General features: G+C 35.6%; 1 protein-coding gene across 1 annotated transcript; it reads left to right on the top strand.

The window, feature by feature from the left end:
- The first annotated feature begins 10,305 nt into the window (after positions 1-10,305).
- On the top strand, positions 10,306-12,807 carry LOC120156775 (putative receptor protein kinase ZmPK1). The gene has a single exon (XM_039168034.1). It carries the CDS (start codon positions 10,306-10,308, stop codon positions 12,712-12,714), a length of 2,409 nt encoding a protein of 802 aa, XP_039023965.1. The 3' UTR covers positions 12,715-12,807.
- Positions 12,808-13,684: the final 877 nt, after the last annotated feature.

Genomic DNA, 13,684 nt, shown 5'->3' with positions numbered 1-13,684 from the left:
TCCCTTAATCCATTTGAGAATGTTTTACAGAAAAATGGAAGGATATTTGAGTTCTGATGATCTATTAATTCACTCTTTCCATGATAGTCTTGTTGGCCCAACAGTAGTCTGGTACAATCAGTTGACCCAAGAACAGATCAAGAGATGGGTAGATCTAGCTGATGCATTTTTGGAACAATATAGGTATGTTAAAGGCTTAGCTCCAACACGTATGGATCTTCGAAGAGTAAAGAATAAAACCAATGAAAGATTTCAAGAATATGCCTTAAGATGGAGATGAGTGGCAGCACAAGTTCAACCTCCCATATTAGAAGAAGAAATATCACGTATGTTTCGTGATTCCCTTCCAGCGCCTTTCTTCGAGTTAATGCAGGCAAATCCGACAAAGGAATTCGAGAATCTTGTGACAAGTGGAGATTTAATTGAGAATGTAATCAATGAAGAAAACTCAAAAGTCACATCCAGGAGCCCAACGGATCAAAAAGCAAAAGCTGATCATGTGAATGAGTGTCGCATCCAGAGTTCCCACATTTGCAAAAGAAAAAGAGCAAGTAACTGTTCGAATCGACCAAAGAAAGTCATACGATCAAGAAAAACTTTGGAAGTGTTCCAAACTTCCATTTCAGATTTGTATCCTCATTTGGTTAAAGATCAATACATCACACCAAGACCAACTAAAGTGACATCAAACCCTTCTGCTCATGGCTATGATCAAGATAATGTTTGTAATTTCCACTTGGGGGTAAAGGGGCATTCTACAGGCAATTGTAGGCCATTGTTAAAAGAAATTGAGATGCTTGTTGATAAAGGGGTTTTGACACAAGAAATGATCAAGAAATGGGGGGCAAATGAGGAAAAGAATCCTGGTCCAAATACACACTTAATCTTATAGGAATAATGAGGCATGATAAATAAACAAGTGGAAGTGTTATCTACCACTGTAATACCTTTCTATTTTCAGCATCCTGTTTGAACTTGTTTTTGTTCTTTTCCCCGCCTTTTGTACAATAAATAAATTTGTGTTGCTTATTAAGGTTATGAGCATTGAGTCAATTTTGCAATCTTGCAGTTCTTTGAATATCAACTGGATTAAAAAGTTCTTCATGATTAGAGTTATAATCTTTGACAGAATATCAGGATTGAAAACCAGAAAAACAAGGACCATTGACCTTACCTCAGAAGAAATACACCCAAACACTATCCTATTACAAATATGAGATAGCCTACTCCTATTGAAAGGAATTACAAAAAGGCTTGGTATTTATATATAGGAGCGTACAACATGGGGCATCATTGGTGTATTACATTACAAAACCGACTAGAGTATTTTTCTATTGATGACGTTCAATGATGAATGTAATCTTCACAAATAGGTAAATCTAGTTTAAATCAGTTGCTTGAGAATTGAATTCTAACAAAGAGATTTTCTGAATTCCACCAAAACACCTAGACTATAACAGGTTCTTCTTAACAAGCTTAAGAAATTGGATTTGAACACCCATGTTATATTATTATACCATAAAGCTTGAGTTGTCCCTCTAAAGCAATTGGTTAATCGCCCTGGCTTTATGGATAATATTCAGCTAGTCTACTATTATATGCAATAAAACTGTCCCTCTAGAGCAATTGGTTAATCGCCCCGGCTTTATGGATAAGTTTTAATTAACCTGATAAAGGTGATTATTATATACAATAAAGCCGAATTCAGCTAGCCAAAATGGAAAATGTGTTAACAAATGGACTAAGAGAGTTGTGAAACACCTGTTATAGTCAACTTCACACAAGCACTCAGAAATTTCATTTTTAGACCGATATTTTCGCACTACTTTGATTAGATGAGTCTAAATGAAAGATTCCAGAGAATTGAAAAGGAAGGACTCTAGAAGGTCTAGTGATTGGCAATCCTAGTTGCGTCATTTTGTACGCATCCGGTTAAAATACCAAATCCTCAAAGTGAGACATGTGACAAAGTTCACAAAGAGCGAGAGATGAGTGACATCTTAAATAGATGTAACCATAGAAAATTGGAAGGCCATCCTGAAACTAAACCAAATCTTGATACTTGTCAAAGAATTATAATTCTCAAACATTACAGAGTTATTGATTCTTTTGATATTCTTTGAATTCATGCTTATGATTTGATTTTATTGTGAACCTATGATAGGCAACATTCTACAAAATTCTTTCATTATTTGATAAAGAAAGGAGGAAAAACATTTTCAAACAGGACAGTCTCAAATGGGGAAGGTCTTTGAAGCAATTGTTGCTTATTCTACCTCTGTTATAGAAAAAGAATGAACGAGGCCAAAATAATGAAGCACTTCACATTTTTGAAGGCAAGTGGTCCAAGAAGCCAGAAAGTCTAGAGAATTGAATTTGTGACATTCTCCTATGACATTATTAGCAGCTCATCAAGAAAGATTATCGTTTATCTCATGCTGAGGGCGATAAACATCACCATATATATTATTTTCCCCAACCATCAATTCATGTTCTCTGGTTATACCGTGATGCTGGCTCAAGTCTTGATACATCACTGCTACTTCTTCTATGCCAATCACTTTCTTTGTCAAGATGATATTCATTATGTCCTTCAGAAGATTGCTGAATTTGAATTTGAGGACTTATGGCACAGAATAAGACATTGGAACAGAATCTACCCTTATAGGCCTTTTATATAGGGTAACATTGGTTACAGGATTCCAAAAGTTGAAGATGACCAGTTTTAATGTTAACTAAATGATTCGAAAAGAGTGGGATATATTGAAACAGCAGAAGAGACAGTCACTGTAGCAATCATTGTAAGGAAATGCACCAACAAAAATCGTCTAGCTCATCTTGATGATGTTTATTTCTTCCAGTAAGGTTGTTACGCTAGATGCCATCGACGACAAGGTTGAATTCGACAAAACTACTCATCAATTGCTTCAACCAATCATCATTCAGTTCTTGCACATCTGTTTTCAAAGATATGCCAAGACAGTAGAAGGTGATCTCTACATCACTGATTCCAAAAAAAAGAGACAGGACATTGATACCACTGGGGAACATGTCTCTAGCAGATCCTCCTCCTCGTGTATGGTTTTTAGGGAAACCTAGAAGCATTTCACCTCATCAGGTTCAAGTCGAACAATTTTATTCCTTCCAACCCATGCCAGATTCCATTTTCAACACTCATCAAGAATATATTTCTGGACACTCGAAGGTCATTATCATAAGCTTCAAGAGCCTTACAGATCCTTTTTGTCAATTTGGCACTTCCTGTACATGTTTATAAACAGTTCAACTTTGAAGGCCATCATTTCTTTGTCAATGGAAAAATATCATGTATAGTGCGTGGAGAAAACAAAATAAGAGGAAATCTGTTCTCAATTGGCAAATTATGAATATAGCCCATTTTCAGTATAACAGCATGAAAATGCTTCGAATCTACAAATTCGGGCTCTACATCGAATAAGTATTGTGATATTCCAGTCCAAACATTAACTGGAGCAAGTGCCACGTTCTCGTAGTAGAAATAAGGAGACCCAATAGCATCTTCTGGAAGTGTTCTTTGAGTTATCTGATTTGGTTTGGTATAAACCCCAAAACCAATCATTGGATTTAAAAGATGAATTTGCTCATAGTAGAAATAAGGAGATCCAATAGCATCTTCTGGAAGTGTTTTTTGAGTTATCTGATCTGATTTGGTATGAACCCTAAAACCAATAATTGGAATTGAAAGATGAACTGCATGATCATCTTCATTAAGAAGCTTCTTTTCAAGCTTTCTCTGTTTCTTCCTTTTCAAAAATCATAGCCCAAGTCTCGCCTTTGCTTGTAATTGGAATCATTACATAATGGCTTCCTATCTTCTACCATAAGAAGTGCGTCAGTAGTCTTAGCCATTTGAGTAGCACATATAAAATCTGTCAACTCTGTAATTGATGAATTCGGACCACATCTCTCCATGGCTATTGAAGTCTCAACCTATGAATATTCTGTTTTTGTCAAGTATAACAGTTTATTCTCCTCATCAAAATCAAAATTCAGGATTTCCTCGGTATCAGAAAGAACTATTAATATCTGTGAAATCATCCTGAAAGATCGTTTCATAATCAGATGAGTTGTTATCAGAATCAACATATTGCATGGGTGTGGATTTTTCAAGAGCCTGTACCACTGTATATTTAGTCTTGCTATTGCCTCAGATTACTGTTTGCATAAATTGGTTTCTCTCCCACAGAAAAGTATATTTCAGAGATGGCCTTCACTGAAAGATGATAAGCCACTGTGTTGGCCTGGAACGGATTACCAAGCTATTTTTACTGCTTTGTCTGACTAAATCCCTCCAAATACAGAAAATGGTCACCTCATTCAGAAGACACATATCTCAGACGTTTCTGTCAGAATGATTGAGTACTTCTTAACAACATGAAGAGATTTCCTCCAGTTACTTGACAATACTATTGTTTAGTGACACCAGAATGAGATTATTCAAGATAAACAGATTTGGGGCACGAATAAAGCCACAAGTACCTACAATAGTTCAATGTCAAAATTGGACCTCGTGGGGATCATGACATTTCAGTTAAACAGACATTGAGAGTGAATCAGAAGCAAATACTGGGGCATGCTGAAAGCCCCTTTCAAATAGAATTAGGAATATTGATGTATTTTGAACATTTGTATTAGCAAATGTTGGGGCATATCGAAAGCCCATTTGAGACAGAAATGATTCACGTGGGGCATTCTGAGGGCCCACGTCAGTATGAATATTTGGGCATTTTGAAAGCTCATATCAAGAAGAAGCAAATGTTAGGGTATGGTGAAAACCCATTTCAATCATAATCAGGAATATTGACGTGTTTTGAATATTCACGTCAACAAATGTTGGGGCATGCTGAAAGCCCATTTTAATCAGAAATTGGAATAACATTTTGAATATTCATATCAGAAAATGTTGGGGCATGCTGAAGGCCCACATAATTATGTGTTAAAGATCATTGCTTTGAGCAAAAAAAATTCCAATGAGATAGAAAGATATGAAGAATGAAAATGGTGAAACAGTGACAGTCGAGCTGACTATACATAATTGCTTCGTTCATCAGGCAGTTACATTATGATCATGTTGTTGAACAAATATCTACTCAGCAAGTATGGTTTCAAGTACCTAATCTTCTTAACCATGTATCACATGACAGCGTGTTCTTTGTTAAGCTACATCATGGTTGCATGAATAAAGATAGTCTCCCAGGCAGACTACTCGATCCAGGGTTCAATTCCTGAAGATCTCAACTTTGAATTTTGCATTATCCGTGTCGGTGATAATTGAAAATATTTCTTTGAGATTCCTGTCAGTTAGTTTCAACCATACTGTTGAGGTTACGAAGCTGTTTTTCACATCAGTTTTGTTTACTTGATGACATTGGAAAGGGAGACTCGACTCACTTACATTACTGTTATTCCCGTTGTTATTGGGATCATTATTGATAGCCAAGATGAACTGAGTTTTCATCTATTTTGGTTTTATCATGTGTGTTTCATCCCCAGCTGCAAGAATTCCACGGATATCTTTCTGTACATTGATCCTATAGCTGAAGTGTTTCTACTTTCTACAATGCTCATTATGAAAGAAAGCATGATCAGTATCACATTTGCCTTTTCCAGAGATGATATCAAGATTTGTTGGTATCTCCTATTCAATTCGACACCAGCACATTTTGTGAATTTGACCAACTTTTTGGTCATACCAATATTACACTTGAATTCCTATTAAGTTTTGTTCTCAAGTGATCTTGTGACGTCATTCAAAAAACTTTGAACAATAGGTAAAGAGCTTCAATAATTGAGAAATCTGAGCAGAAGCCACAGAAAAGGATGAATGTGTTGTCAAGTGTTTTACATCTAAGCTGAAACCACATGAGATGAAGAATATGTTGTCAAATGTTTTACGAACCAGTTATTCTGATGTTGAACCAATGTTGTGATCATATGGTTTCCATTTTTGATCCAAGATGAAGTTTGTATTTTTCAAATTCAAGATTATAAGATGAGATATGATGAAGATTTCTTTCCGCAGATGGAGAGCTGAAATTTTAACCTCAAGAAACTAGTTAAACGACAGGTTGTGGTTAATTGTCTCAACATGATATGGTCCAAGTTGCTTTGTTCGAGAACCAATTAAATGTGGATACATGAAAGGAATTGAGATAAATTCTCCTTATGATGTGTTTTAAGAGTCAAATCAGAACAGACTCTACTCCCCTAATTAATCCCTGCTGAGTCAGGCATATATACATCTACACTATTCAAAGATGATAGATTCCCTTTTTAAAGATGACAGATTCTCTTTTCAAAGATGAAAGCTTTATTGGATTTCTGCACAACTCCAAGCAAAGAAAGTTGGTTTTATCCAAGGCAAAATGGGGCATCAGGGTCATAATTTTGACTACGACAAGAGTTCCACAAGTAAAACATTTCTTCTGAGACTTAAATAAAGCAAAGAAGATGTAAAGATACAAGTTGATCAGATGATTCTGTAGAAATGCAAGCTTGATAGCATAAGTTTCTACACTGGCAATAAATGATGAAGTGAAGGAAGACCAAGTTCACCACTTTGAAGTCAAATGAAGATTGCATCAACATTCATGCATTCATAAGAATATCATTTACACAATAGACAATGCATTACATTGATACATCTGAGTGCATTCAAACATGAAGTTTTACAGATCTTCAGAAGAACAAGAAGATTCATTGAAAAAATACCTTACACGAAGAAGGTATTCAAAACCATAAATACAAGAATCACGCAAACATCTGAAGAAGAGATGGATGCAATCCATAAAAATCAGCCTTATCTTGAGATTGGGGCATGTTACACTATCAACATGTTATTTTGAAAAATAATGAGAAAACGATTTCCATAGTTTCTCATTCAATCTTTTCTAAAAATGAAATTGTTGAAAAGTAAGAAAACGATTTCCTTAGTTTTTTTTACTTATTAAACTATTTCCTACATCTGTAAGTCCTGCAGTGCATGATGTTTCCAAAAAGCCTTCGGGAGCTTTTTGATGTTTTCAAAGCCTTAGGGTCATCTGTAAGTCCTGCAGTGCATGATGTTTCCAAAAAGCCTTCGGGAGCTTTTTGATGTTTTCAAAGCCTTAGGGTCATCTGTAAGTCCTGCAGTGCATGATGTTTCCAAAAAACCTTCGGGAGCTTTTTGATGTTTTCAAAGCCTTAGGGTCATCTATAAGTCCTGCAATGCATGATGTTTCCAAAAAGCCTTCGGGAGCTTTTTGATGTTTTCAAAGCCTTAGGGTCATCTGTAAGTCATGCAGTGCATGATGTTTCCAAAAAAGCCTTCGGGAGCTTTTTGATGTTTTCAAAGCCTTAGGGTCATCTGTAAGTCCTACAGTGCATGATGTTTCCAAAAAGCCTTCGGGAGCTTTTTGATGTTTTCAAAGCCTTAGGGTCATCTGTAAGTCCTGCAGTGCATGATGTTTCCAAAAAGCCTTCGGGAGCTTTTTGATATTTTCAAAGCCTTAGGGTCATCTGTAAGTCTTGCAGTGCATGATGTTTCCAAAAAGCCTTCGGGAGTTTTTTGATGTTTTCAAAGCCCTTTAGTGCATGATGTTTTTAAGACCTCTGGAATGATGCTTTCAATATTTTAGTCTTACTCAAAAGAAGTCAAATGAAAAATTATTGTTTTTTTCGTCTTTGCTATATTCTTGTTAACACAAGAATAAGCAAAGAGGGGCAGCTGTAAACACTAATTTTTCATTTTACTTAAATTATTATTAAAATTATTATTATTATTATTAAATATTATTATATTATTATATTATATTATTATTAAATAATTATTACAAGCCCAAATATATCAGAAGCCCATAACCCTAAACTCATTTACAAAGCCCATTTACAGTAGGCCCAAACCAGAGGAAAATCCTAAAATATTTAGGGTTTTCAACTAGGGTTTCATCATCCCAGCAGCCAGCCGCCTCAACTCACAACCGTTGGATCTGGCTTTGATCCAACGGCCCAGATGGTTCCAACAAAGGAAGCCCTAAGATTTCCTAACCCTAGGTTATCATCCAAACCGCCTCAGCCAGCACCGCCGCCACCTTAGATCGATAATAAACAGCTGTCGCCTATGATTCCAGATGATCCATTCCAGCAGCAGCCACGAAGCCACCCTCTTCGAAGACTCCAGAAACACCACGCCGGCCGTCCACGTCGCAGCTATGGGGTGAGTCACCACATAGTTTGGTGACTCACCAGATAAAACCCTTTGGACTGGTCCGATGAGAGACTCGTCGAGGCTTATAAAAGCCATGGAGAACCTGCAAAATAAAAGGGGAGGAGACAGAGAGGGCACCAGAAAAAAAAACAGAAACGAAGAACCCGAGAGCAAGGGGACACCAACAGAGAGGAAAAAGAGAAGACCAACAACCAGCAAACCAAGAAACGAAAAATAAACGAGAGAACGGGAAGAGACTTACCAACATCGTCGAAGCCTCCACTCGCCACCATACGCCTCTAAAGCACTCGAAAACCGGAGGTGTAAACTGTAGATTTGCTCCGATTTTAAAGAAAACAGAGATTGTATTCGACCTTAGGAGGTCGAGATTTGTAATCTAAGATAATTTGGGAATTTTCGGCCACCGGTGGTGGTGGTCGGCGGTGGAGCTCGTGGCGGCGTATGGCTGCCAGCGGCTCCCAGAATTCCCTCAGACGAGGGAAATATAGAGAGAGATGAGAGAATTCTCTCATAAGAGAGAGAATTAGAAAGAAAGAAAAAGAGAGAAATGGCCTTTGAAGGCCGGTTTTAGGGTATTTGTACCCCCATCGAAACGACACCGTTTTGATGAGGGGCCTAGGCATAATTTCACTAATAGCTAAACCACACGTGCAGTCATCTTAGTTTGTAATCTTTTCAATTTAGTCACCAGAATCGTTTTTCTGGACATTTTAATTTTGTCTTCTAATTTTATTCTATTATATTTTAGTCATTACCAGCTTATATTTATATTTAAGGTAAAATAACCTTTTTAGCCCATATTAGTTTTAATAATTTTATTTTTATCCATTATAATTAAATATGTTAAATTATACTATTAATACATAGTAGTTTATCATACTTCGAATTAGGCCCTTTAATTTTATTAATTAAACATTTTAATCCCAAATAAATAGTTAAGGTTAAATTATGAGGTTAGGACATAGATTTCTTCAATATTTTGAATTAGTATATTTAATTTTAATATTTTATATTCTGTAATTTTAATTTTTTTTATCATTATTTCATTATCATTTATATATATAATTTATTATTATTCTATTTATCATTATTTTTAATTATATAAATATATTTTATTAATATTTATTTATTTACAATATTAAAGAAAATGACAGTCTTAATATATCTGGATGTCCTATTCTGGTATTTTAAATAATTAAATATTATAAAAATTATAATATATTTTTATTTAAATTATTTTTAGGAAAATTTATTACATTTTCAATATTTATTTATTAATATAAAAGAAAAGAGCTGTCTTAAAGCAACTAGAAGTTCTTTTCTAATATTCTTAAATAAATAAATGTTATATTTACAAAACTCTATATATATATATATTTTTTTAATATTCTTTCTTAGAATTATCCGATTTAAATACGAAATAATAAGATCACAAATTAAATACATTTGAATATTTTAAATTTCCAATAATAGAGACAATTTATAATTAAAAAGTATCAATTTTGGGCGTTATAGGGGTGCTAATCATTCTCTAAACGTAACCGACCACGAATCCCTTTTTATTATGAAAAAAGAACGAATTTTTGGTTAAAACACATATCAGTTTATCTTTTAACTGATGTTTTCTTAAAAACTCTTTTAAAAGATAATTTTTTAGGTATTCGACCTATCTGACCCAAAAGGCCGATGGCGACTCCCAAATTATTTTAAAAACCATTTATTCACATCACTTTTCCTGCCAAGTAAAAAATTCGTGTCCGGACGAAAATCGGTTACGACAATTAGAATTAAACTATTGCTGACAGTGAGCAATCTATATGTTAACATGGTTTTTTGACTAATTTTTTTATGTTAAGTATTCGAAATTTGGAAACCACCAGGGCAGGTGGAATAGTTCCCCCTATGAGTGAAAGCAGCCTTTTATTTTATTTTTTGTCTTGTCGAGTCGCCATCCAGTTCAAGTTGTCTGGTCATTCACATCTTATGAATTCTACTCAAATGCATCTCCGATTAAGTTTTCATCGGATCTTCCCATTCGGTGTTTTGGTTTTTTCCTCAGTATGGCCAGGTCGATTATCATACTGTTGGTATCCTTGATTCAACTCTGTTCATTTTCTTCTTCATCCGATGATCATCTACATGAGGGAAAATCATTGTCAGTGGATACCAAAGGAGATGTTTTAATTTCATCAGATGGGACCTTCAGCGCCGGGTTTCACCCCGTTGGCCAAAACGCTTACTCCTTTTCCATTTGGTTCAACAAACCCTCTTGTAGCCACAATTGCACCGTCGTGTGGATGGCAAACCGTGACTATCCCGTCAACGGAAGACACTCGAAGCTCACCTTAACGAAACACGGTAATCTTGTTTTGACCGATGCTGGACGTATCACAGTTTGGGCCACCGACACGGTGTCTCATCTCTCCGCTGCACATTTAAAACTCTACGACGGCGGCAACCTGGTCCTGCATGATTCCACGGGTGCAACACTTTGGCAAAGCTTTGATTCACCCACAGATACTTTGCTTCCGCTTCAACAACTCAAAAAGCACGCCAAGCTTGTCTCATCAAGAAGCCGAAACAACTGTTCTTCGGGTTTCTTTAATCTCTACTTCGATTCTGATAACGTTCTTAGTCTTTTATATAAAGGTCCCGAGGTTTCCAGTATTTATTGGCCAAGCCCCTGGCTTTTGAGATGGGAAGTTGGAAGATCCACCAACAACAATAGCAGAATTGCAGTACTGGATCCTTTGGGCAAATTTAGTTCAACTGATAATTACACCATTAAGTCTGCTGATTATGGTAAGAGGATTCATAGAAGATTGACCATTGATTTTGATGGCAATGTTCGATTGTACAGCCTAAATGAAAGGGAAGACAAATGGGTTGTTTCATGGCAGGCCTACCCTCGACTATGCAAGATTCACGGAACTTGCGGCCCGAACAGTGTATGCAGTTCCAGTCCCAAATATGGTAGGAAATGTTCTTGCATTCCTGGATATAGGATGAAGAATCACACAGATTGGTCCTTTGGTTGTGTACCTGAATTTGATCTTTCTTGTAATGGAGTTGAGGCTGGTTTTATAAGTCTTAGACATACTGAATTTTACGGCTACGAATATGCTATTTATACAAATTACACTGTAGAGATGTGCAAGAACTTATGCTTGGAGCAATGCAATTGCAAAGGTTTCCAATTTAGGTTTCATAAATCCCATCAACCGTATAGTACATACTGTTATCTCAAGTCTGAACTGAGGAATGGCTATCACGAGCCATTTTTTGACGCAGACATCTACTTGAAGTTGCCAAAGACCAAGCTTTCATTGTCCTATGAGCTTGTTCAAGATTACAGCCTTGAATGCTCCGTTCAAGTTGAGCAGCTCACACGAACGTATCACGAAAGCAAGGAAAACGATCCATTCAAGTTGTTCCTTCGGTTTCTATCGAAAAACACTGTTCTCTGGTCTACCTGTGCCATTGGAGGAATAGAGTTTCTAATCATTTTCTTGGTTTGGTTTTTCTTGATTAGAACGTGGCACGAGTCAGATCTAATGGGAAGCTACCACCTAATTGCTGCAACAGGTTTCAGAAAATTCACATATTCTGAGCTTGATAAGGCAACAAATGGTTTCAGGAAAGAAATTGGAAGAGGCGCCGGAGGAATTGTGTACAAAGGCAAACTGCCGGATGATAGAATCGCTGCTATCAAGCGACTCATTGATGCGAATCATGGGGAAGCTGAATTCCTAGCAGAAGTGAACACCATTGGGAAGCTTAATCACATGAACTTGATAGACTTGTGGGGATATTGCGTGGAGGGAAAGCACAGGCTTTTGGTCTACGAGTACATGGAGCACGGATCCTTGGCGGAAAACCTCTCTTCTAAAACACTTGATTGGGAGAAAAGATTTCAAATTGCATCAGGAACTGCAAAAGGCTTAGCTTACTTACATGAAGAATGTTTGGAGTGGATTCTTCACTGCGATATAAAGCCTCAAAACATTCTCATAGGCTCTAATTTCCAGCCTAAAGTGTCAGATTTTGGGCTCTCATGGTTGCTAAACCGAGGTGATGTAAAGCATTCAAAAGTCTCAAGGTTAAGAGGAACCAGAGGTTATATGGCGCCGGAGTGGGTACTCAACATGCCAATCACCTCCAAAGTTGATGTCTACAGCTATGGGATCGTTTTACTTGAGTTGGTCACCGGAAGAAGTCATTCAAAAGGAGTAGAAGGTGAAAGGGAAGAGGTGCAAAGAACGTTAATCAAATGGGTGAAGGACACGATTGATGCGACTGAAACATGGATGGAGATGATAATAGACCCAACGTTGGAAGGGCAATACGACAAGACCGAGATGTCGATCTTGGTGACCGTAGCTCTCCGATGTGTCGAAGAGGATAAAGATGCGAGACCGACAATGGGTGAAGTGGTTCGGATGCTTCTTCAACTTGGAGAAAAGCATTGAGCAAACATATTCATGTTCAATCCCAGAAACATCGAATCTTGGGTTATAAGTTGTAACCAAGCTTAAAAGAATATTTACAATAAAACAATGGGTGTGCATGTAACATAATTTGTCCTCCTACAAAAAGCCCCTTAAAGATTACGAGATTGAATGCAAATAAACAATTTTAAGTTAAATGAATATTAAAATGAATTATATTTATTTTATAAAATATGTAAATTATAATTAATATATTAATATTAAAAATATATTTATAACATTAATTATTATTTTAATTAATATTATAAATAATTAAATTATGAGTTATTTAATTAATGTTCTTAACCCGTTAAGCTCAAGTGACAGGTAAGAGAAAAATACAATAAAGTACACTCAAAATTACTTAATTATGGGTTTGATAATAAATAAGTCATTTTTAAAAAAAATTATAAATATGTCATTCAATTAGAATATTATAATAAATAAATTATTTTATGGTTACAATTGAAACGAATATCTAATATGGGTCCAAACAATTTTAATCCTCAAAACTTATATAGTCTTTCAATTTGGTCATAATTCAAAACAATTCTATATATTTAAGTATTTAAACATCTATATTATTTTTTTGGGTAAACTACATGTTTAGTACTTAAACTATTATTTTTATTCCATTTTAGTATTTAACTTTTTTTTTTACAAAATCATATTTAACATTTAGTTTATGTTTTATTCCATTGTTGTGTGACATTTTTATGGGTAAAGTACATCATTAATCACTTAACTATCTTCTCACTCCTGTTTTGGTCACTAAGGTTTAAAAACTTTCAATTTAATTACTCGAATTGAAAAACTCAACTCGAATTGACTTAGAGTTGTAATTTTATAAAATCGACTCGACTCGAACTAATTTCAAGTTCAAATCGAGTTTAAAAAACAACTCGAATAACTCAAAAAAATTTAGTAATTAGTATATTGATTTTCAAGTTTG

The sequence above is a fragment of the Hibiscus syriacus genome, unplaced genomic scaffold (genome assembly GCF_006381635.1).
Source record: "Hibiscus syriacus cultivar Baekdansim isolate YM2019G1 unplaced genomic scaffold, ASM638163v2 tig00111237_pilon, whole genome shotgun sequence".
NCBI classification, from domain to species: domain Eukaryota; kingdom Viridiplantae; phylum Streptophyta; class Magnoliopsida; order Malvales; family Malvaceae; genus Hibiscus; species Hibiscus syriacus.
This window is presented reverse-complemented; position numbering and strand designations above follow the sequence as displayed.

Bases quoted from the DNA above. Each gene is read 5' to 3' on its own strand.
- LOC120156775 (XM_039168034.1), top strand. From the start codon at position 10,306: ATGGCCAGGTCGATTATCATACTGTTGGTATCCTTGATTCAACTCTGT.